General features: G+C 35.6%; 1 protein-coding gene across 18 annotated transcripts in view; it reads right to left on the bottom strand.

The window, feature by feature from the left end:
* The window catches only part of GPHN (gephyrin), a 722,880-nt gene that overhangs the window by 317,058 nt on the left and 381,458 nt on the right, over positions 1–24,364 (bottom strand). For all 18 annotated transcript variants that reach the window (XM_055291351.2, XM_063644412.1, XM_063644411.1 and 15 more), the window contains one exon: positions 3,879–3,973. In XM_055291351.2, the coding sequence (XP_055147326.1) occupies positions 3,879–3,973 (95 nt within the window). The remainder of the gene's footprint in view (positions 1–3,878; positions 3,974–24,364) is intronic.

The following is a 24,364-nucleotide window of genomic DNA, read 5'->3' on the forward strand; positions in this document are numbered from 1 at the left end:
GCTCTTTGTCCCAAAGGTCAGTTGTGTACAACTACATAATTGCAAAGGGAGTTAATACTCTGTAAGAAACCTCTTCTGGCCAGAGTAACTGGGAATGGGGTCCCCTGGAAGCTGGAGAGTGGGGGGAAAGTTCTTGAAAAGAGGGTGGATTCTCAAATTTTGGATGTGAACTGGCCCAAGTTCCAGGGTCACCCCTGAGCTGTGAATACGTGGGACAGTATAAAAGAGGTATAAGAAAAGCTTTTAAAACATAAACCTAGTATATACTACTGCCCAAGTCTCAAACTAACCCCTAAATCATTCATGTACTAGACAGACACTAACAATATAGCAAAGGCTGAGCCACTACCCACAGAAAGTGAGACAGAATTTACAATCTGAACCCAATCAGATCAATTGCTAAAACTAATTAAAATTCCCCAGAGGATTTTAACAGGAGTTAATAATTGACTTACAATGTAATGTTCAAAATGTCCAGGATACAATCCAAAATTTCTCAACATAGAACAAGGAAAATTTGACCAGTTCTCATTGGAAAAGAAATCAACCGATGTCAACCCCAAGGTAAGCCAGATATGGAAATTGTCTGAAGAATAATTTTAAGCAGTTATTATAACTATTCTCCATGACATAAAGGGCAATACTTTTGAAATAAATGTAAAAATACAAGTTCTTAGCAGAGAAATGGAAGCCATTAACAAAAAAACCAAATGGAGAATTTAGAACTGAAAATATATCTGAAATAAAAACTATTAGATATGCTCAAAGGCAGAATGAAGATGAAAGAGAGGAAAAGTCAGCTAATTTGAAGATAGATCATAGAAATAATCTAAAATTAATACAGAGTAAAAAATATTTTAAAAATTAACAGAGCCTCAGGGATTTGTGAGACATTACCAAAAAATCTAAAATTCATGTCATAGGAGCAGCAAAAAAAAGTAAATTTCCCAAATTTGGTTAAAGACATAAATTTACAGAATCATAAAGTTCACTGAACCCAGAAGGATAATCTAAAAGAAAACTACACCCAGATACATCATAATCAAATTGCTGAAACTAAAGCTGAAGAAAAAGTATCTTCAAAGCAGCCAGAGAAATTTGCCATTATACATAAGGAAACAGCAATTTGAACTGATTGCTCATTTCTTTTCAGGAACCATGGAGCAAAAGAGAATGGAATCATATTTTATTTTACTTTTTTTTTTTAATGCTGAAAGAAAAGAACAGTCAACCCAGATTTCTGTATCTAGTGAAAATATCCTTCAGGAGTAATATGGAAATAAAGACATTTCCTAATGAAGAAAAGCTAAGAAAAGGTTTCACCAGCAGACCTACTCTAAAAACAAAAACTCTAACAATAAACAACCATGGTCATCACTTAAGAGTCACTATGAGTCAGTTTTCTAAGTGCTTTACATAGATTAATTCATTTTATCCAAGAAATTTGGTACTATTAACACCTTTATTATATAGAGGAGAAAACGAAAACAAAAAAGGCATTAACATAGAACACAAGCAATCTGTCTTCAGAGATGATGTTCTTAGCCATTACTTCATAGTATCTCCCAACTTACTTATATAAAAAATTTGGAGGATATTAAGTTGTCCAAATAGTAGGAAACCATTTCAAACAGATGTAATGATTTAAACATTTATTTATATTTAATGCTGCTCTCTAGACATAAAAATAGGAAGGTACAGCACCAACTTGATGCATTAATTTACCTGAAAAAAACATGCTATAGAACTACAGTAAAACACTGCTTTATCCACAGTAACCACAACAATAAACATTTTTCGAGTACTTACTATGTGTCAGAATTTGTTTTAGGGGCTGAGGATGTAAAAAAGAATAAGATAAAGCTCCTGTCTTTAAGAAGTTTCTACTAACTAGGTAATACAGACAAGCAAATAATTAATTACAATATACTATGACATGTTCCATAGCAGAAGCATGTACAAAGCCAAAAGTGCATACAAAATAGAAAGGCTGTAGAAAGGAAGTACCAATCTAATCATGGCTGTTATAAAAATAATAATTTTTAAAAAGGCTTTGAGAAGCACAAAAAATGAACAATCAGGGAAATATCCCCTTTTCTGTAACTAATGTAAACTACTATGTCTGTTCCAAAGTTTATAAATATATTCTCAGTTAAATCAGCAATGCACAGACAGAAAAGCCAGAAGGTGCTCCCATGCTGCCTATCTGCATTAATTTTCAAAGCCTTCAGGATAAAGATGAACGACTTATTCCAAAGTAATTAGAATCAGCTCCTGCTAATTAATTTTCCACTCACTCAGCAGTCCAGTGTTCGGTAATTATGAGGATACAAAAGGGAGAAAAAAATTAATTCAGAAAAACCTTTCAATATAACAAAAAGTGATATTTCTATACTGGATCAAGAAAGCTATATTCAATTTGAAGAATTATCTTAACAGTTGCAAAGAATAATTTCTCCATTTAAACTGTGGGATCCTTAAGGGGAGGACCATTTCTTATTTTTCTTTCTAACCTTAGAATCCCTATTGCTTAATATGGGACTTGGCAAATAAGCATATTATTATGTTTACCAAATTAAAATTTTATTACAAAAGAATTAGCAAGAGAATGAAGTTTAATTCTTTCCTGATGTTATTGCTTGTATACAAGAAAGAGTTCTTTTATGTTTGAAAACTACTACTTAATTCCATAGGAAAAACGGGATCCCCGACCTCATTGGTGTAGGGAATATAAGTAATGGTTTAAAAAAAGAACACTATGAAAGAATCAACTGGAGTTCCTTAAAGGTCAGCATGAACTTTAGCTTTAGTCTCTATCGTGGTACTTTAATTCTTTATTTGCTTTTACTAAAATTAAATATTATAGTACACGTGACAGCAAAGGGAACATAGTAACTAATGACCCATTCATAATCTCCTGTATCTGTGCTTCAAGTGGCTGCCACTGATGGGATATAAACTTTGTCTATGTAACAGAAAGAACATTACAACTCATATTCCATACTAGTCAATGGACACATTTAATTTTACATTCGTAGTACACACAGGATACATAAATGGCTATAAATTATGAAACCCTCAAACTATACAGCTGCTATTTATTTTTAGGTTGCTCTGAGATCAACTATTAATTAACGTTCATTAAATCCTTCAACAGATTCTGACTAAGTTGCCACTTCTATCTTTAACTTAAGTGATGTAACTGTCCTCATTTAGGGGATCCAACTCTAAGAGTTGCTAAAATAGTAGCAAATAATTACCATTAAATCGAGGATGGATATAGACATCTATGTCAATGAAGGCATAGTTTTAGGTAGACTAATTTCATATAATAATAGTATATCATTAATGTAATACAATAATTTAAATATACCCAGTTGCCAAGAATTAAAAGATTAACAATATGAATTGAGCTTTTTTTTTTCACAACACATCAATATGCCTATTTATAAATTGGAATATAAGCTCCTAACTTGTGAGAACAAGTTATTTTAATAAACTTGGCAATTTAGTTTTATTAAATTAGTATTTACTTACAATTAATATATATCAACTGATGATTATAAACAATCACAGAAAACAGTAACTTTACATAGTAGTAAACTGGATTCTCTGGGTTTGGAATTGATAACTTTTATCAGTAGTAATATGACAGTCTCTGAAAGTTTAATTTAACAAGCAAAAAAAGAAAACACAATAACAACAGAAAGAAGTGAAGTGGGAAAATTGTGGCTGACAGAATACTAAAGCTCTTAACTCTGGGAAAAAAAGGGGCAAACTTAAGTGTTAAGACTAAAGTTTCTTAGGTTTATCAATATAGTGTATTGATTAGTGGTATGGAATTAACTTTCTTTGCAACATGTTGGTGACTTTCTTACCTAGAGAGCATGCCCAGAGGTGTAACATTAAGTGATCCCATCAGCATTGCCAGGGCCATCCCTGGTGCTTCCCGTTCTATTACTTCTTTTGTGGCCTGTAATTAAAGATTAAATAGCAGACTGAGTGAAATAAGCCAAAAAAGAATGAAGTCAGACTAGTAAAACTCACTTAAAAATGATTATAAACCAGGCTTTCAATAACCATACTTTTAGTTTCTGAAACATTTATCTTTTTGAGGCATCCAGACTCAATTCACAAGGACCACTGAATAAAAACTGAGGACCAAGAAAATAAAGAAAATTTTTATATTAGCAGTCCTTTCATATTGCTTATAGCTCAGAAGTATTTGAAAGAAATCTCATCTCACTAATAACTTAAATTCTAAAAATGAGGCCTCAGATTGCTATAACAACTTAGTGGATTTTTCACCAGGTAAGTAATCTGGGTATTTTCCTTTGTCTATTACTCTTGAAATTAGTCTCTGAAAACCTGAGATAATCCATATCTCTCCTAGCTCTATGCTTTTATAATACAATTAAAAGGATCTCAAGAAGTCATCATGTCAAGTTTCCCCATGTACTGGCTAGAGGAAAACATTTATCATCTTCCTAATCCTTAGTATAAATTAACTGTCTTTTTTTTTTCGGATTTCTCCACTTTTTTTTATTATACTTTAAATTCTGGGGTACATGTGCAGAACGTGCAGGTTTGTTATATAGGTATACACATGGCATGGTGGTTTGCTGCACCCATCAACCCGTCTATATTAGGTATTTCTCCTAATGCTATCTCTCCCCTAACCCTCCATCCCCTGACAGGCCCTGGTGTGTGATATTCCCCTCCGTGTATCCGTATGTTCTCATTGTTCAAATCCCACTTATGAGTGAGAATATGTGGTGTTTGGTTTTCTGTTCCTGTGTTAGTTTGCTGAGAATCATGGTTTCCAGCTTCATCCATGTCCCTGCTAAGGACATAAACTCATCCTTTTTTATGGCTGCATAGCATTCCATGGTGTATATGTGCCAAATTTTCTTTATCTAGTCTATAACTGATGGACATTTGGGTTGGTTCCAAGTCTTCACTATTGTGAATATTGCTGCAATAAACATATGTGTGCATGTGTCTTTAGAATAGGATGATATATAATATTTTGGGTATATACCCAGTAATGGGTCAAATGGTATTTCTGGGTCTAGATCCTTGAGGAATCGCCACACTCTCTTCCACAATGGTTGAATTAATTTACACTCCCACCAACAGTATAAAAGCATTCCTATTTTTCCACATCCTATCCAGCATCTATTGTTTCCTGACATTTTAATGATCGCCATTCTAATCGGCATGAGATGGTATCTCATTGTGGTTTTTGACTTGCATTTTTCTAATGACCAGTGACCCTTAGCTTTTTTACATATGTTTGTTGGCTGCATAACTGTCTTCGTTTTCAGAAGTGTCTGTTCATATCCTTTGCCCACTTTTTGATGGTGTTGTTTTTTCTTGTAAATTTGTTTAAGTTCTTTGTAGATTCTGGATATTAGCCCTTTGTCAGATAAGAGACATTGCAAACATTTTCTCCCATTCTGTAGGCTGTCTGTTCACTCTGATAATCGTTTCTTTCGCTGTGCAGAAGCTCTTTAGTTTAATTAGATCCCGTTGGTCAATTTTGGCTTTTGTTGCAATTGCTTTTTGTGTTTTAGTCATGAAGTCTTTGCCCATGTTTCAATGGTATTGCCTGTTTTCTTCTAGGGTTTTTATGGTTTTAGGTCTTACATGTAAGTCTTTAATTCATCTTGAGTTAATTTTTGTATAAGGTGTAAGGAAAGAATCCAGTTTCAGTTTTCTGCATATGGCTAGCCAGTTTTCCCAACACCATTTATTAAATAGAAAATTCTTTCTCCGTTGCTTGTTTTTATCAGGTTTATCAAAGATAAAATGGTTGTAGATGTGTGGCATTCTTTCTGAGGCCTCTGTTCTGTTCTATTGGTCTATATGTCTGTTTTGGTACTAGTACCATGCTGTTTTGGTTACTGCAGGCTTGTAGTATAGTTTGAAGTCAGACAGTGTGATGCCTCCAGCTTTGTTCTTTTTGCTTAGGATTGTCTTGGCTATATAGGCTCTTTTTGGTTCCATATTAAATTAGTTTTTTTTCTAACTCTGTGAAGAAAGTCAGTGGTAGCTTGATGGGGATAGCATTGAATCTATAAATTTCTTTGGGCAGTATGGCCATTTTCACAATATTGATTCTTCCTATCCATGAGCATGGAATGTTTTTCCATTTGTGTCATCTCTTATTTCCTTAAGGTTTGTAGTTCTCCTTGAAGAGGTCCTTCACATCCCTTGTTAGTTGTATTCTAGGCATTTTATTCTCTTTGTAGCAATTGTGAATGGGAGTTCACTCATGATTTGGCTCTCTGTAGGTCTATTATTGTTGTATAAGAATTCTTGTGATTTTTGTGCATTGATTTTGTATCCTGAGACTTTGCTGAAGTTTCTTACCAGCTTAAGGAGATTTTGGGCTGAGACAATGGTGTTTTCAAAATATACAATCATGTCATCTGCAAACAGAGACAATTTGACCTCCTCTCTTCTTTATTTCTTTCTCTTGCCTGATTGCTCTGGCTGGAACTTCCAATACTATGTTCAAGAGGAATGGTGAGAGAGGGCATCCTTGTCTAGTGTCAGTTTTCAAAGAGAATGCTTCCAGCTTTTGCCCATTCAGCATGATATTGGCTGTGGGCTTGTCATAAATAGCTCTTATTATTTTGAGATACATTCCATCAATACCTAGTTTATTGAGAGTTTTCAGCATGAAGGGCTGCTGAATTTTATCGGAGGACTTTTCTGTATCTATTGAGATAATGATGTGTTTTTTGTCATTGGTTCAGTTTATGTGATGGATTATGTTTACTGATTTGCATATGTGAACCAGCCTTGCATCCCAGGGATGAAGCTGACTTGATTGTGGTGGATAAGCTTTTTGATGTGCACTGCTGGATTTGGTTTGCCAGTATTTTATTGAGGATTTATGCATCAATGTTCATCGGGGATATTGGCCTGAAATTTTATTTTTTTGTTGTGTCTCTCTCAGGTTTCGGTATCAGGATGATGCTGGCCTCGTAGAATAAGTTAAGGAGGATTCCCTCTTTTTCTGTTGTTTGGAATAGTTTCAGAAGGAATGGTACCAGCTCCTCTTTGTACTTCTGGTAGAATTCAGCTGTGAATCTGTCTGGTTCTGGGCTTTTTTTGGTTGGTATGCTATTAATTACTGCCTCAATTTCAGAACTTGTTATTGGTCTAGTCAGGGATTTGACTTCTTCCTGGTTTAGTCTGGGGAGGGTGTATGTGTCCAGGAAGTTAACAATTTCTTCTAGATTTTCTAGTTTGTTTGCATAGAGGTATTTATAGTATTCACTGATGGTAGTTTGTATTTTGGTGGGATCAGTGTGATATCCCATTTATCATTTTGTATTGTGTCTATTTAATTCTTCACTCTTTTCTTCTTTATTAGTCTGGCTAGTGTTCTATCTCTTTTGTTAATCTTTTCAAAAAACCAGCTCTTGGATTCATTGATTTTTTGAAGGTTTTTTGTGTCTCTATCTCCTTCAGTTTTACTCTGATTTTAGTTATTTCTCATCTTCTGCTAGCTTTTGAATTTGTTTGCTCTTGCTTCTCCAGTTCTTTTAATTGTGATATTAGGGTGTTGATTTTAGATCTTTCCCACTTTCCCCTGTGGGCATTTAGTGCTATGAATTTCCCTGTAAATAGTGCTTTAGCTGTGTCCCAGAGATTCTGGTTTATTATGTCTTTGTTCTCATTGGTTTCAAAGAACTTATTTATTTCTGCCTTAATTTTGTTATTTACCCGGTAGTCATTCAGGAGCAGGTTTTTCACCTTCCATATAATTGTGTGGTTTTGGGTGATTTTCTTAATTCTGAGTTCTAATTTGATTGCACTGTGGTCTGAGAGACTGTTATGATTTCAGTTCTTTTGCATTTGCTGAGGAATGTTTTACTCCCAATTATGTTTGCAATTTTAGAATACGTGTGATGTGGTGCTCAGAAGAATGTATATTCTGTTGATTTGGGGTGGAGAGTTCTGTAGATGTCTATTAGGTCTGCTTGGTCCAGAGCTGAGTTTAAGTCCTAAATATCCTTGTTAATTTTCTGTCTCGTCGATCTGTCTAATACTGACAGTGGGGTGTTAAAGTCTCCCACTATTATTATGTGGGAGTCAAGTCTCTTTGTATGTCTCTAAGAACTTGATTTATGTATCTGGGTGCTCCTGTATTGGGTACATATATATTTAGGTTAGCTCTTCTTGTTGTGTTGATCTCTTTACCATTATGTAATGCCCTTCTTTGTCTTTTTTGATCTTTGTTGGTTTAAAGTCTGTTTTATCAGAGACTAGGATTGCAACCCCTGCTTTTTTTTGCTTTCCATTTGCTTGCTAAATATTCCTTCATCCCTTTATTTTGAGCTTATGTGTGTCTTTGCACGTGAGATTGGTCTCCTGAATACAACACACCCATGGGTCTTGACTCTTTATCCAATTTGCCAGTCTGTCTTTTAATTGGGGGCATTTAGCCCATTTACATTTAAGGTTAACATTGTTATGTGTGAATTTGATCCTGTCATCATGATGCTAGCTGGTTATTTTGCCCCTTAGTTGATGCAGTTTCTTCACAGTGTCGATGGTCTTTACAATTAGGTATGTTTTTGCAGTGGCTGGTACCAGTTGTTCCTTCTCATATTTAGTGCTTCCTTCAGGAGCTCTTGTAAGGCAGGCCTGGTGGTGACAAATTGTCTCAGCATTTGCTTGTCTGTAAAGGATTTTATTTCTCCTTTGCTTATGAAGCTTAGTTTGGCCAGATATGAAGTTCTGAGATGAAAATTCTTTAAGAATGTTGAATATTGGCCCCCCACTCTCTTCTGGCTTGTTGGGTTTCTGCTGAGAGATCTGCCATTAGTTTGATGGGATTCCTTGTGGGTAACCTGACCTTTCTCTCTGGCTGCCCTTACCATTTTTTCCTTCATTCCAACCTTGGTGAATCTGAAGATTGTGTGTCTTGGGGTTGCTCTCCTCAAAGAGATCTTTGTGGTGTTCTTTGTATTTCCTGAATTTGAATGCTGGCCTGTCTTGCTAGGTTGGGGAAGTTCTCTTGGATAATATCCTGAAGAGTGTTTTCCAACTTAGTTCCATTCTCCCTGTCACTTTCAAGTACACCAATCAGAAGTAGGTTTTGTCTTTTCACACAGCTCCATATTTCTTGGAGGCTCTGTTCGTTCCTTTTCATTCTTTTTTCTTGAATCTTGTCTTCATGCTTTATTTCATTAATTTGATCTTCAATCTCTGAAATTCTTTCTTCGGCTTGATTGATTCGGCTATTGATACTTGTGTATGCTTCATGAAGTTTTAATGTTGTGTTTCTCAGCTACATCAGGACATTTATGTTCTTCTCTAAACTGGTTATTCTAGTTACCAATTCCTCTAACCTTTTTTCAAGGTTCTTAGCTTCCTTTCATTGGGTTAGAACATGCTCCTTTAGCTCAGAGGAGTTTTTTATTACCCACCTTCTGAAGCCTACTTCTGTCAATTTGTCAAACTCATTCTCCCTCCAGTTTTGATCCCTTGCTGGCGAGGAGTTGTGATCCTTTGGAAGAGAAGATGTGTTCTAGTTTTTGGAATTTTCAGCCTTTTTGCGCTGTTTTTTTTGTCATCTTTGTGGATTTATCTACCTTTGCTCTTTGATGTTGGTGACCTTTGGATGGGGTTTCTGTGTGGAAGTCCTTTTTGTTGATGTTGATGCTATTCCTCTCTGTTCGTTAGTTTTCCTTCTAACAGTCAGGCCCCTCTGCTGCAGGTCTGCTAGAGTTTGCTGGAGGTTCACTCTAGACTCTGTTTGCCTGGGTATCACCAGCAAAGGCTGCAGAACAGCAAAGATTGCTGCCCATTCCTTCCCCTGGAAGCTTCGTCCCAGAGCGGCATTCACCTGATGCCAGCCAGAGCTCTCCTGTATGACATGTCTGTCAGCCCCTGCTGGGAGGTCTCTCCTAGTCAGGAGGCATGGGGGTCAGGGACCCACTTGAGGAGGCAGTCTGTCCCTTAGCAGAGCTCAAGCCCTGTGCTGGGAGATCTGCTGCTCTCTTAGGAGCTGGCAGGAAAGAACTAAGTTTAAGTCCGTTGAAGCTGCGCCCACATCCGTCCCTTCCCACAGGTGCTCTGTCCCAGGGAGATGGGAGTTTTATCTATAAGCCCCTGCCTGGGGCTCCTGTCTTTCAGAGATGTCCTGCCCAGAAAGGAGGAATCTAGAGAGGCAGTCTGGCTACAGCAGCTTTGCTATGTTGTGGTGGGCTCTGTCCAGTCTGAACTTCCAGCTGCTTTGTTTACACTGTGAGGGGAAAACTGCCCACTCAAGCCTCAGTAATGGTGGACGCCCCTCCACGCACCAAGCTGGAGTGTCCCAGGTTGACTTCAGACTGCTATGCTGGCAGTGAGAATTTCAAACCAGTGGATCTTAGCTTGCTGGGTTCTGTGTGGGTGGGATCTGCTGAGTTAGACCAATTCGCTCCCTGGCTTCAGCCCCCTTTCCAGGGGAGTTAACAGTTTGTCTCACTGGCATTCCAGGCGCCACTGGGGTATGAAAAAAAACTCTTGCAGCTAGCTTGGTGTCTGCCCAAACGGCTTCCCAGTTTTGTGCCTCAAACCCAGGGTCCTGGTGGTGTCGGCACCTGAGGGAATCTCCTGGTCTGCAGTTTGCAAAGACTGTGGGAAAAGCACAGTATCTGGGCCGGAATGCACAGTTCCTCATGGCTTCCCTTGGCAAGGGGAAGGACTTCCCTGATCCCTAGTGCTTCCTGTGTGAGGCAACGCCCCACCCTGCTTCAGCTCGCCCTCCATGGGCTGCACCCACTGTCTAACCAGTCCCAACAATATGAGCTGGGTACCTAGTTGAAAATGCAGAAATCACCTGCCTACTGCGTTGATCTTGCTGGGCATTGCAGGCCGGAGCTGTTCCTATTCAGCCATCTTGCCCAACTGTCTTTTTTAAATAAAAAATGAAGTGAAGGGGTTTACCTGTATACTAGGAGTTTTAGGATAGGGCACTTTTTTGGGGGGGGATGGGGACAAAGTTTTGCTCTTTTTGCCTGGAGTACAGTGGCATGATCTCAGCTTACTGCAAACTCCATCTCCCGGGTTCAAGTGATTCTCCTACCTCAGCCTCCCGAGTAGCTGGGATTACAGGTGTGCACCACCATGCCTGGCTAATTTTGTACTTTTAGTAGAGATGGGGTTTCACCATGTTGGCCAAGCTGGTCTCGAACTCTTGACCTCAGGGTGATCTGCCCACCTCGTCCTCCCAAAGTACTGGAATTACAGGCGTGAGCCACCATGCCCGGAGGATACAGCATTCTTAAGATAAGTATAGTTAAACCTGGAATATGCTAATGAAAGGAAAATTTCATTTTCCTAAAGTTTCCTAAATTTTCCTAAAGACAGGAAAACTTCATTTTCGAAGGGTCAATCAAAATAGGTATATATTTTATTGTATAATGGTCAATATACATTTTAGGCTAAAACTTGAGGGTGAAATACATGACTTAATCCATTTCCAGTCCTCTGTTTCCAAAAATTAAGCAAGTTATAATAGTTGGAAGCAATACAAAAATAAAGTTTGCAAAATGAAGTATTACAGTAAATAAGTAGAAAGGCAAACAAAAACTAAATTATGAAGGTATAGAGAGAAAGGTTTATATTTCAATATTTCTTTGAAAGTAGAATGCTACTCTTCAATAAGATTGTAGCTCTGGACAAAAGCAGTTAAAATGCATCAGGTATGTACTAGATGCTAACTGATGTTATAAATAAAGTTAAGAATGCATATAAATTAGTTAATCCCTTCCAATTATATAGAATACAGGATTACCAGAATTGATGCAATTTACTGGTACAGCGAATCCTAGCATAACGGGATATTTAACAATGGGAGACATTTCAAAGAAAAACTAACAAAAACAAGGATTTTGCTAGCATTATCCAATCTTTTTTTACATATTTAAATTTTTTTTTTTTTTTAAATTTTACTTTAAGCTCTGGTATACATGTGCAGAATGTGTAGGTTTGTTATATAGGTATATGTGCAATGGTGGTTTGCTGCACCTGTCAACCCGTCATCTAGGTTTTAAGCTCTGCATGCATTAAGTATTTGTCCCAATACTCTTCCTCCCCTTCCCCCTCACCTCCCCGACAGGCCCCAGTGTGTGTTGTTTTCCTCCCTGTGTCCATGTGTTCTCATTGTTCAACTCCCAGTTATGAGTGAGAACATGCAGTGTTTGATTTTCTGTTCCTGTGTTAGTTTGCTGAGAATGATGGCTTCCAGCTTCATCCATGTCATTATCCAATCTTTATTACTTATTTTCCAAAGCCAATTTATCTGTTATGATTTTGAGAATTACCAAGATGAAACACTACTTCTATGTTATAAATTGCTTTATGGAGGTTTACACCTTCTCAGGGATGTTAAAATTAGAGCCCTAAATATCAAGCAAGGGGATGTCACTGATAACAGTATTAAAGGAACTTCTTGGATAGCGTTAATACTTATTTCATTACTTGCTTGAAAAAGTTATATAAGCCATGGTTGACATTTCATGAATTTGGGGCTTCACATAAAGATATATCCCAAAGTATAGTAGCATGCTTTATTTAGGGACATGAAGGGAAATATCAACAGATAGCTGAAAGGGAGTATTTCACTTAAAATTGATACTTCAAAGCACAACATTTATCCATTTAAATAACAAATATTTATTAAGCATCTACTATGTACTAGGTAGTATCTGAGGTATTGATGTTACAGTAGTGAATAAAACAAACCTCAGAGAGTGTGTAAGCTCACTGTCACCCAGCATATGAAAAACTCAACTGACAAATGATACGTGAGAATTGCCTAAAAGAGATGTGGTTCATTAATTTTTCTAAATCCTCTAAAACATACCACCAGATTTCGCCAGACCACTGGAGAGTGATCTACTTTGAATGCCTCATTTCACTTTTTATAGAATTGTTTTATTGGGCTTTGCTTTTGTGGTATGAAATCAGAATCAATAAAATGGCTCAAACTCTTATTTACATTAGGAAGCATCTGAATTGTTCACCATATTACACTGTGGTCTTTAGGAGGACCTACAGGAGAAATTTCCTCTCAAGTAACATAACCAGGAATGGGTACTCTTCTGTGTTACCAGTTTGTTTTTAAATTACAATGCTTGTGAATCAAGTTATCCTTCAGAACAGAGACAAATGTGGATACCTTTCAGTAGGCTTACTGAACACAACTTTAGTTTCATCTGATTTTTCTCTGTCTTACTCTTTACATTTATATTTTTAAAAATTCTGTTGTATTTATGTATTTGGGTAAGCCATCTAAAATATTTTTCAGGGTACAAAAATATATAGATGGATGGATCAGTGTAGGTACAGTTGCTCTCCATATTGCTGGTTCAACATCTGTGGATTCAAACAACTGAGAACCGAAAATACAGTAGTTAGGGGTTCTGCAGGGCTGACTGTATTCTTTACAAAGTTCTTCATCTTTCTCTAAACATAATTCAGGCAGGACAGTTAATTCTTTCTGAAGATCTTCTAAAGAATTTGGGCATAGAGACACAAACCTTATATGTTTTAGAACATAAAAGAAAAAATATATCATGGTGATGCCACTGAAAGGCATTGATGCTGATGGTGGTGAGTTAGTTGGGGTAGGTGGATGTCAGACTCTCTATACTAGATACAAACTGATCTTTTCAATAGGGTATTCTTAAATCATGCACAAATACAGTCTTTCTCATGTTTGTATCAAACATTTTACATAAAACATTAAAACCCTTCTATTTTCCTTTAATTTTCTCTTCCTCTTAAGCTGTTTGGTGTAGTAAAAGATCATCATATATGAAGTCAGACAATGACACTACACAGTAAAGGTCAATAACAATAGGAGCTGGATCTATTTCAGCATCTAGTTCAGAGCCCAACATATAGTACGTGCTCAACAAATATTTGTTGAATAAAGAAGTGAAGGAATAAATGAACCAATCTAGATGTGAAACTTGGCTTTACTATGTAGTTTTGCTATGTGAATTAGAAGAAAATATTTAACCTAAGTTTCCAGAGTACTTATGAATATAATGGATGTAATAATAAAACATACCTACATCTTATAAGAGGTCTCTGAGAACTAAATGATAAATCACTTAGCATAGAATAGGTATTCAATACATGTTAGCTCTTTCTATGCTTCTACTTTCCAATTCTTCTTACATCCTTGCAGTTCTGCACTTATCAGTAAGAGAACAGAAATAATACAAAAATCCAGAAACTACCTGCAAACAGTAGTAGAGAACCAAAGACTAGGAAAAAGAGAATGGAGAGCAAGAACCCAAATGCAACAGCATTGGCAAATGCCAGGTAGGAAGTAGAATACTGAAATTAGGGATCTAAACTAGGGAGCAGGCAGCTGAATAAGATGGGGACTGGAAGATGGACAAGAGAGCAAGAGCTGAGTACAAAGACCTGTAAACCATAAATGGGGAGATGCAACTAGAAAACAAAGAATAAGAGAATAAAACTTAATTACAAATATAACAAGAGAAAGATACCTGTTTATTAGAAAATCTGAACAGAAGAATGGTTTGAAGAATGCAGCTTTATCACTTTTAATCACATATGCTAATACAATATAGACAAAGGTTATCTGTATCTGTTAATGAATAGATAACACAAGTATTCAGATAACACAAGTATTCATTATCAACAGACTGTTCATTATCAATGGTAAAAAGATGCCATTAAAAGCTTGAAACCATTTTTTCCTTAATTAGCTTAAAGTTCTGTTTCCCTCTTACACATTATTAATTTGGTTACCAAATTCTTTTATTCCTTGAAAGATGGTAGAAATTTATAGTCTTACTTCAGGTATCAGTATTTCGGAACTAGTCGGTCTAAAATATAAAGGTTTAATTGGATTTAGCTATTCTTTTTAAACAAAATGTTTATCTTTGACGTCTAAATATTTTTCCAATATGAAAGTTGCAAACCTCTGTGAAAAATCACATAATTGTGGTCTTTTCCTTTTTGTTTTCTTGATACTTTGAGGATAACATTAAAGTCAGAAAGATGCTTCAAAGACTGCTAAGTTGTAAAAACAGTGTCAAAAACAATGATTCAGTAATTCAGGTATCTTGTTGATGAAATTGTTCATATTTTAACTTCATAAGAAAAATGACCTTAAAAAAGATATTGCTAACAGATAATGATGTTTAAAAATGTAAAGAACATATGGTTGGGCATGGTGGCTCATGCCTGTAATTCCAGCACCTTGGGAAGCCGAGGTGGGCGGATCACTTGAGGTCAGGAGTTTGAGACCAGCCTGGCCAACATGGTGAAACCCTATCTCTACTAAAAATACGAAAATTAGCCAGGCGTGGTGGCATGCACCTGTAGTTTCAGCTACTCAAGAGCCTGAGGTAGGAGAATCGCTTGAACCCGGGAGGCAGAGGCTGCAGTGAGCCGAAATCAAGCCATTGCACTCCAGTCTGGGCAACAGAGTGAGACTCTGTCTTAAAAAAACCTGTAAAGAACATATAATAGATAAATCTAAATGTGCAGAAATACTTTATGTGCATAGTGACTCTGTGAAAAATCACTTAGTATAGTGCTTTCACTTATTTTTATAGACACAATTTTATTAACAGAGCAGACAAATTTATATATTAGTACTCACATGCTTGTAACCTGATTAGGTAGATTTAATAAAATTTCCTCCTCACAATTACTGCAGTGCCCTCTGCTGATTAAATAATCTTAAATAACAAAGACTGTCTTTGAAATACCAGCTAATGACTACTATTAATAATAACTTTGTTAAGTTATCAAGGTGAGATGTAGTTAGAGCAGTGTTTCTCAAACTTCAGTGTGCATCAGAATCTTCTAGAAGCCTTGTTAAAATACAGATTGCTGGGCCCCACTTCCAGAGATTGATTCAGAATGTCTAGGTGTCTCAAAATTTACATTTCTAACAAGTTTCCAGGTGAAAATTCACATTTCTAACAAGTTTCCAGGTGACGCTTTTGATGCTGGTCAGAAGACTACACTTTGAAAAACATACTGCTAATGGAAGGAATTATGTAGATTAATGACAATATGTACCATTTGGTCTTATCTTTATAATCACTTTATGTTCAACTTTGTGGATTGACATAAATGTGACAATCCTTCATCAGAACAGAATATAGATTTAGTGAGGAGATAAATTAAGTAAAAATAGGCAGTTTAATGCCAGCCAGTTACATTTTCCTGACTTCTGCTTATTAAAGGACAAACACATTAATTTCATTTTACATTTTTAAAAAGGGTTATAATAAACTAACAATTCTGAGGCTGCTCCTATAAGTATTCTATGGTACAGAGTAGGTATCCTTAAAATATTTTTCTTGGGACATCATGTAGTGGATAAAAGTTACATCCACGACAAACTCCCAAAGATGTTCAAGGAGTACTTGTTATAAATCTACTTTTTTCTCATTCAAGAAACAGAGCAGAATGGAAGTAAGAGTCACATTATTGTAAAAGCAGTCTCAAATTTAGTCTAATTAATTAAAATCATTCATTTACAGATTTTATTTTTATTTTAGTTACAAACAACTTTCAACCAATCATAACCACATCAACTTATAATAATACAACCAAATGGTCAAAGACTACTGCTACACAGAGAAGATGCAATTTGGAAATCAAGGTAATTGTAAAAGGCATCTCACTTTTACTTAGGAGATATTATCTTATTGCTAATGAACATCTTTTCTTGGGGTTTTAATATTCTTAAATATTTACATCTTCTTCAATTCCTGGAAGAAGCAGATAACGTTTCATGGGAAGAGAAGATGCTCCATTTTTTTTTCAGTTCAAATTGTACAATATTTAAATAAGATCTGGTTGTGATGAAAGGTCAAAGGAGACAGTACCATGGTAGGAAGGACACAGGAAGAAAAGAGTACAAATTTACATACTGCAGGCATTTTGTTTTCCATTCCATTCAATGAACATATACTTTGCAGTGAGCATGAAATGGTGTCTGAGTTGGTAGTTTTCACAGTTTATCTCAGTTCCAATGGTTAATGAATTGCTGTGCCAGCTAAGGTTCTAATGTTTAAAGTTAATTATTCCTCTTTATAAAGCATGCCAACCAATTTACCTAATTCAACTGAACAATTTATTTCAATGCTGGGGTAACAACTCGTTGTTGGGCGTACTAAGATTAACATGTCTTTGAAAGATTTTCAAGTTTTTTTCACTTTAACTATGAAAAATCTCACTGTATTTGCTAACATTTAGATCCCAACCCTTGTTCAAGAACCAACTCAAGTACATAGCAGTGAACACTCCTTAGCATCACAACTTTTCTCTTTACACATTGAGTTATTTTTCAATAATTTTTATCTAAACATTAATTTGATAAATTAACCATAAAACTTGGGCACTCAGGTGAACAAATCACTTTTTATAAGAGATTTTCATGAGAATACATATCTTCATATTCCACTTATATAAACAGTACTACTTCGTATCTCATTCCAGGAAAAGATGAAAGAATATTGATATTCCTATGGATTGTTAGCATTTTTATATATGGAATATGTATGTATTCATTAATGGTAAAATGTTGGCTACGTATGTCTTTCAACCTACGTTAAAAAAAAACGTACTCATTCCTGTTCTTCAAAAGTTGATATGTAGATATGGGGGAAAAAAGTTCAGGAAATCTAATACACAATATGATGGCTATAGTTAATAATACTATACACCCTAGGATTGGGATTGTTTTTCAGGTTTGGACAACAGGCAACTGAAAAGTGATTTTATTAGGGCAGCTGGTGGGAGTGGGGTAGAAGAAACTGGTTGTATCTACTGGCACCAACCACACTTAATTACCTGGTCAGAATGGGTGGAAATGACTACCCCCACTAACACACACACATACGTAAAAACACTACTGAGACTGCACATTTATACATTTCCTCCTTTGATGCTACCTTGATGTTCATTTTAACCCAATGTTATGCTTTCAAAGTTATACACTTAAGAGTGTCTCAAGTAATAAAAGATCCAAGCCAAACTTAAGAATTAATCAACAAAAAATATTTAAAAATGTAGGCTTCCAAAATAAGCTTGAAAGATTTTGTAAGCAGGCAATACTATTTTATATTGAGATGATTATGAATAACCTAAACTCAGATCCTCTCTTCCATTTCTTTTCACATAATAAAAATTAAGTATCCAAGAGAAAAGGGTATTCAAATTAGGAACAATAAATGGGATAGATGGAAACTGACATTTTACTCAACACTGTAATAAGGACATATATAGGCTTCTTCTATACCTAATCAGGTTTGCTTCTAAGAAAACAAAGAAATGCTTCATATCCCTATGAAGAGTATGTTATGTCCTGATATCTCAGGGTTTTCTTTCCTGGTTTTCATTTTTTTTGTATTAACACAAATTGCCCAGAGACTATCAGACTTTTTGTAATCTTCTTTGAATAATTTAGTTGAAAAATTTTGAAAGATTTTTAATTTTTCTGAGTATGCAGTAGGTACGTAAATTTGGGGGGTACATGAGACACTCTGATAAAGGCATGCAATGCATAATAATCACATCATGGTATATGGAGTATCCATCCCCTCAAGCATTTATCCTTTGTGTAGGCAATCCAATTATATTTTTTATTTAAAAATATATAATTAAATTATTATTGACTACAGTCATCCTGTTGTGCTACCCAATACCAGGTTTTATTCATTTTTTTCTAACTACTTTTTATATTTAGTCCCCTTAATTCTTCACTACCATCCTCAGCTGGTAATCAGCCTTCTACTATATATCTCCATGCGTTCAGTTGTTTTCATTTTTAGCTCACACAAATGAGTGAGAACATGTGAAGTTTGTCTTTCTGTGCCTGGCTTCACAAACATAATGACCTCCAGTTTCATCCATGTTGTTGGAAGTAACAGGTTCTTATTCTTTTTTATGGCCAAATAGAACTCCATTGTGTAGATGTAGGACATTTTCTTTATCCATTCATCTGCTGATGGACACTTAGGTTGATTCCACACCTTGGCTATTGTGAACAGTGCTGCCAGAAACATGGGAGTGCAGATATTCCTTGGAAATACTGATTTCCACTTCTTTTTTTTTTGAGACAGAGTCTTGCTCTGTTGCCCAGACTTGAGTGCAGTGGCACAATCTCGGCTCATTGCAATCTCCACCTGCTGGGTTTCAGTGATTCTCCTGTCTCAGCCTCCCGAGTAACTGGGATTCCAAGCATGTGCCACTATGCCCGGTTAATTTTTATATTTTTAGTAGAGACAGGGTTTCACCATGTTGGCCAAAATGGTCTTGAACTCCTGACCTCAGGTGATCTGCCCATCATGGCCTCTCAAAGTGCTGGGATTACAGGCGTGAGCCACTGCGCCTGGCCTTCATTTCCATTCTTTTGGGTACATAACCAGCAGTGGGAATGCTGGATCATATGGTAGCTCCATTTTTAGTTTTCCAAGAAACCTCCAAACTGTTCTCCATGGTGGATGTACTAACTTAACATTCCTACCAACAGTGTACAAGGGTTCCCTTTTCTCCAGTCCTCACCAATATTTGTTATGCCCTGTCTTTCGGATAAAAGCCATTTAATTCGGGTGAAATGATATCTCATTGTGGTTTTGATTTGTAGTTCTCTGATAATCAATGATGCTGAGTATCTTTTCATAGTCCTGTTTGCCATTTGTACATCTTCTTTTGAGAAATGTCTATTCAGATCTTTTGCCCATTTTTAATTGGATTATTAGATCTTTTTCCTATAGAGTTGTTTGAGCTTCTTATATGTTCTGGTTATTAATTCCTCGTCAGGTGGGTAGTTTGCAAATATTTTCTCCTATTCTGTGGGTTCTCTCTTCACTTTGTTGATTGTTCCTTTGCTCTGCAGAAGCTTTAAATTTGTAATCCCATTTGTCCATTTTTGCTTTGGTTGCTTGTGCTTATGAGATACTACTCAAGAAATTTTTGCACAGGCCAATGTCCAGGAGAGTTTCCTCAATGTTTTCATGCAATGGTTTCACAGTTTTGAGGTCTTAGATTTAAGTTTTTAATCCACTGTGATTTGATTTTTGTATGGCAAGAGATAGGGGTCTAGTTTCATTCTTCTGCATATAAATATTCAGTTTTCCCAGCACCATTTATTGAAGAGACTGTCTTTTCCTGAGTGCATGTTCTTGACATCTTTGTCAAAAACGAGTTCACTGTAGGTGTATAGATTTATTTCTAGATTCTCTATTCTGTTCCATTGGTCTATGTGTCTGTTTTCATGCCAGTACCATGCTGTATCAGCTACTATAGCTCTATAATATACTTTGAAGTCAGGTAATATGATTCCTCCAGTTTTGTTCTTTTCACTTAGGATAGCTTTGGTTATCCTGGGTCTTTTGTGGTTCCTGATAAATTTTATGATTTTTTTTCTATTTCTGTGAAGAATGTCATTGGTGTTTTGATAGGGATTGCATTGAATCTGTAGATTGCTTTGGGTAGTATGAACATTTTAACAATACTGATTTTTTCAACCCATGAACATGGAATAACTTTCCAGTTTTTGGTGTCCTCTGCAATTTCTTTCATCAGTTTTATAGTTTTCATTATCGAGATCTTTTACTTCTTTAAGTTAATTCCTAGGTATTTAATTTTCTCTGTGACTATTGTAAATGGGACTAACTTTTTTTTTCCTTTTTCAGATTGTTCACTGTTGGCATATAGAAATGCTACTGATTTTTGTATGCTGATTTTGTATCCTGCCACTTTACTGAATTTGCTTCTCAGTTCTAATAGTTGTTTGGTGGAGTCTTTAGTTTTTTTCCAGATATAATATCATATCATCTGAAAACAAGGATAATTTGACTTCTTCCTTTCCAATGTGGATGCCCTTTATATCTTTCTCTTGTCTGACTGCTCTAGCTGGGACTTCCAGTAGTATGCTGAATAATAGTGGTGACAGTAGGCATCTTTGTCATGTTGCAGATCTTAGAGGAAATGCTTTTGGTTTTTCCCCTTTCACTATGATACCAGATGTGGGTCTGCTGCCTATAGCTTTTATTATGTTGAGGGATATTCCTTTTATACCCAGTTTTTTTTTTTGAGGATTTTTATCATGCAGCAAGTTTGAATTTTAGCAAATGATTTTTCAGCATCAAGTAAAATGATCATATAGTTTTTGTCCTTCATTCTGTTGATATGATGTATCATGTAGGTTGAACCATCCTTGTACGCTTGCCATAAATGCCTTTTGGTTATGAGAATTATCTTAATGTACTGTTGAATTTGGTTTACTAGTATTTTGTTGAGGAGTTTTGCATCAATATTCATCAGAGATATTGGCCTGTAGTTTTCTTTCTTTTTTTTTTTTTTTTTTTTTTTTTACATGTCTTGCCCTGGTTTTGGTATCAGGGTAACACTGGTCTTATAGAATGAGTTTGGAAGTATTCCCTCCTAATTGTATTTCAGAATACTTTGAGTAAGATTGGTATTAGTTCTTCCTTAAATGTTTTGTAGAATTCAGCAGGGAACTGGATCTCAGGCTTTTCTTCATTGGGATACTTTTTTTTACAGCTTCAATCTTGAAACTTGTTGTTGCTCTGTTCAGGTTTTGGATTTCTTTGTGGTTAAGCCTTGATAGGTTGTATGTGTCTAGAAACTTGTCCATTTCTTCTAGGTTTTCTAAGTTTTTGGTAAATAGTTGCTCATAGTAGCCACTAATGATTATTTGACTTTATGCAGTATCAATTGTAATGACTCCTTTTTCATTTTTGATTTTATTTGTATCTTCTCTCCTTTTTTCTTAGTTATTCTGGTTAAAGGTTTGTCAATCTTGCTTAACTTTCCAAAAAACAAGCTTTCCAGTTTGTTGATCTTTTTGTTATTTCCTTAGTTTCAAATTCATTTATCTCTGTTCTGATCTTTACTCTTTCTTTTCCTCTACTACTTTTGGGTTTTGTTTGCTCTTGCTTTTCTAGTTCTCTGAGATGCATCATTAGGTTATTTATTTGAATTTTTCCTTTTTTTTTTGATGTAGGCACTTACAGCTATAAAATTCCCTCAGTACTGCTTTTGCTGTGTCCCATATGTTTTGGTACGTTTGGCATGTTTGGTCATTTGTTTCAAGAAAATTTTCAGTTTCCTTAATTCCTTCATTGACCCATTGATCATTCAGGAGCATCTTGTATAATTTCCATGTGTTTGTATAGTTTCCAACATTCCTCGTTATTGATTTCCAGTTTTATTTCATTGTGGTCAGAAAAGATGCTTGCTATCAGTTCAATTTTTTTTGAATGTTCTCAGGCTTGTTTTGCGACCCAACATATGGTCTATCCTTTAGAATTATCTCTGTTCTGAGGAGAATAATGTGTATTCTGCCACCACTGGATAAAATGTTCTGTAAATATCTATTAGGTCCATTTGTTCTATACTGCAGATTAAGTCTGATGTTTCTTTGTTGATTTTCTGTCTGCATGATCTGCCTAATGCTGAAAGTAGGGTGTTGAAGTCTCCAGTTATTATTGTATTGGAATCTATCTCTCTCTTTAGCTCTAATAATATTTTCTTTATATATCTGTATGCTCCAGCATTGGGTCCATTGCTGAATTCACCCTTTTATCATTATATAATGACTTTGTCTCTTCTTACAGTTTTTGTTTAGAAAACTACTTTGTCTAAGTATAGCTACTCCTGCTCTTTTTTGGTTTCCACTGGCATGGAATATTTTTCCCATCTCTTTTCAGTTTATGTTTGTCTTTACAGGTGAACTGTGTTTCTCACAGGTAACAGAGCATTGAGTCTTGTTTTTACATTCATTCAGCCACTCTGTCTTTTGATTTGAGAGTTTAGTTCATTTATAATTCAGTGTTATTATTAAGTAAGGGCTTACACCTGCCATTTTGTTACTTGTTTTCTGGTTGTTTTGTGGTCTTCTCTTCCTTCTTGTATTCCTTTTTGTGGAAGTGATTTTCTCTGGTGGTATGTTTTAATTTCTTGCTTTATATATTTTTTTGTAGCTATTGTAGGTTTTTTTGATTGGAAGTTACCACGAGGCTTGCAAATACTAACTTATAACACATTATTTTAAACTGATGACAACATTGATTGCATATAGAAACAAATAAGCAAAAAGAAAACTCATAAAAATGCTACACTTTGTGTCCCCCTGCTTTTTAACTTTTTGTTGTGTCTCTTTATGTCTTATTATGTCTTGAAAAGTTGTTGCAGTTATTGTCTTTGATTGGTTTATTATTTAGTCTTTCTGCTTGAGATAAGAGTAGTTTACACACCACAATTACAGTCTTAAAATATTCTGTGTTTTTCTGGGTGCTTACTACTACCAGTGAGTTTTGCACTGTCAGATGATTTATTTTTATTGCTTATTAGCATCCTTTTCTTTAAGACTGAAGAACTCCCTTTAGTACTTCTTGTAGGATAGGTCTGGTGTTGATGAAATCTCTTAGCTTTTGATTGTCTGAGAGTCTTTATTCTCCTTCATGCCTGAAGGATATTTTCACCAGATATATTCTAGAGCAAAATATTTTTTCCTTCAGCACTTTAAATATGTCATGCCACTCTCTTCTGTCCTGTAAATTTTCCACCGAAACCTCTGTTGCCAGATGTAGTAGAGCTCCGTTGTATGTCATTTGTTTCTTTTCTCTTGGTGCTTTCAGGATTCTTTCTTCATCCTTGACTTTTGGGAATTTAATTATTTACATGCCTTGAGGTAGTCTTTGAGTTAAATCTGGTTAGTGTTATCTATAACCTTCTTGCACAATGTTGATATTTTTCTCGAGGTTTGGGAAGTTCTCTCATATTATCCCTTTGAATACAGTTTCTACTCCTATCTCTTTCTTTACCTCCTCTTTAAGGCCAATAACTCTTAGATTTACCCTTTTGAGGCTATTTTCTACATCTTGTAGGCATACCTCATCCTTTTTTATTTTCTTGTCTCCTCTGTGTATTTTCAATTAGTCTTTCTTCAAGCTCACTAATTCTTTCTTCTGATTGATCGATTCTGCTATTAAGAGACTGATGCATTCTTGGGTGTGTCAATTGCATTTTCCATGTCTAGAATTTCTGCTTGTTTCTTTTAAATTATTATTTCAAGTTCTTTGCTAAGTTTATCTGACAGAATTCTGAATTCCTTCTCTGTGTTATCTTGAATTTGTTTGAGTTTCCTCAAAATATCTCTTTTGAATTCTCTATCTAAAAGATCACATATCTCTGTTTCTTCAAGCTTATTCCCTAGTGCCTTATTTAGTTTGTGGTGTGAGGTGATGTTTTCCTGGGTGATCGTGATACTTGTAGATGTTTGTCAGTGTTTCTGGCATTGAAGAGTTAGGTATTTATTAGC

This window comes from Symphalangus syndactylus, chromosome 8 (assembly GCF_028878055.3).
Source record: "Symphalangus syndactylus isolate Jambi chromosome 8, NHGRI_mSymSyn1-v2.1_pri, whole genome shotgun sequence".
Classification (NCBI taxonomy): Eukaryota; Metazoa; Chordata; class Mammalia; order Primates; family Hylobatidae; genus Symphalangus; species Symphalangus syndactylus.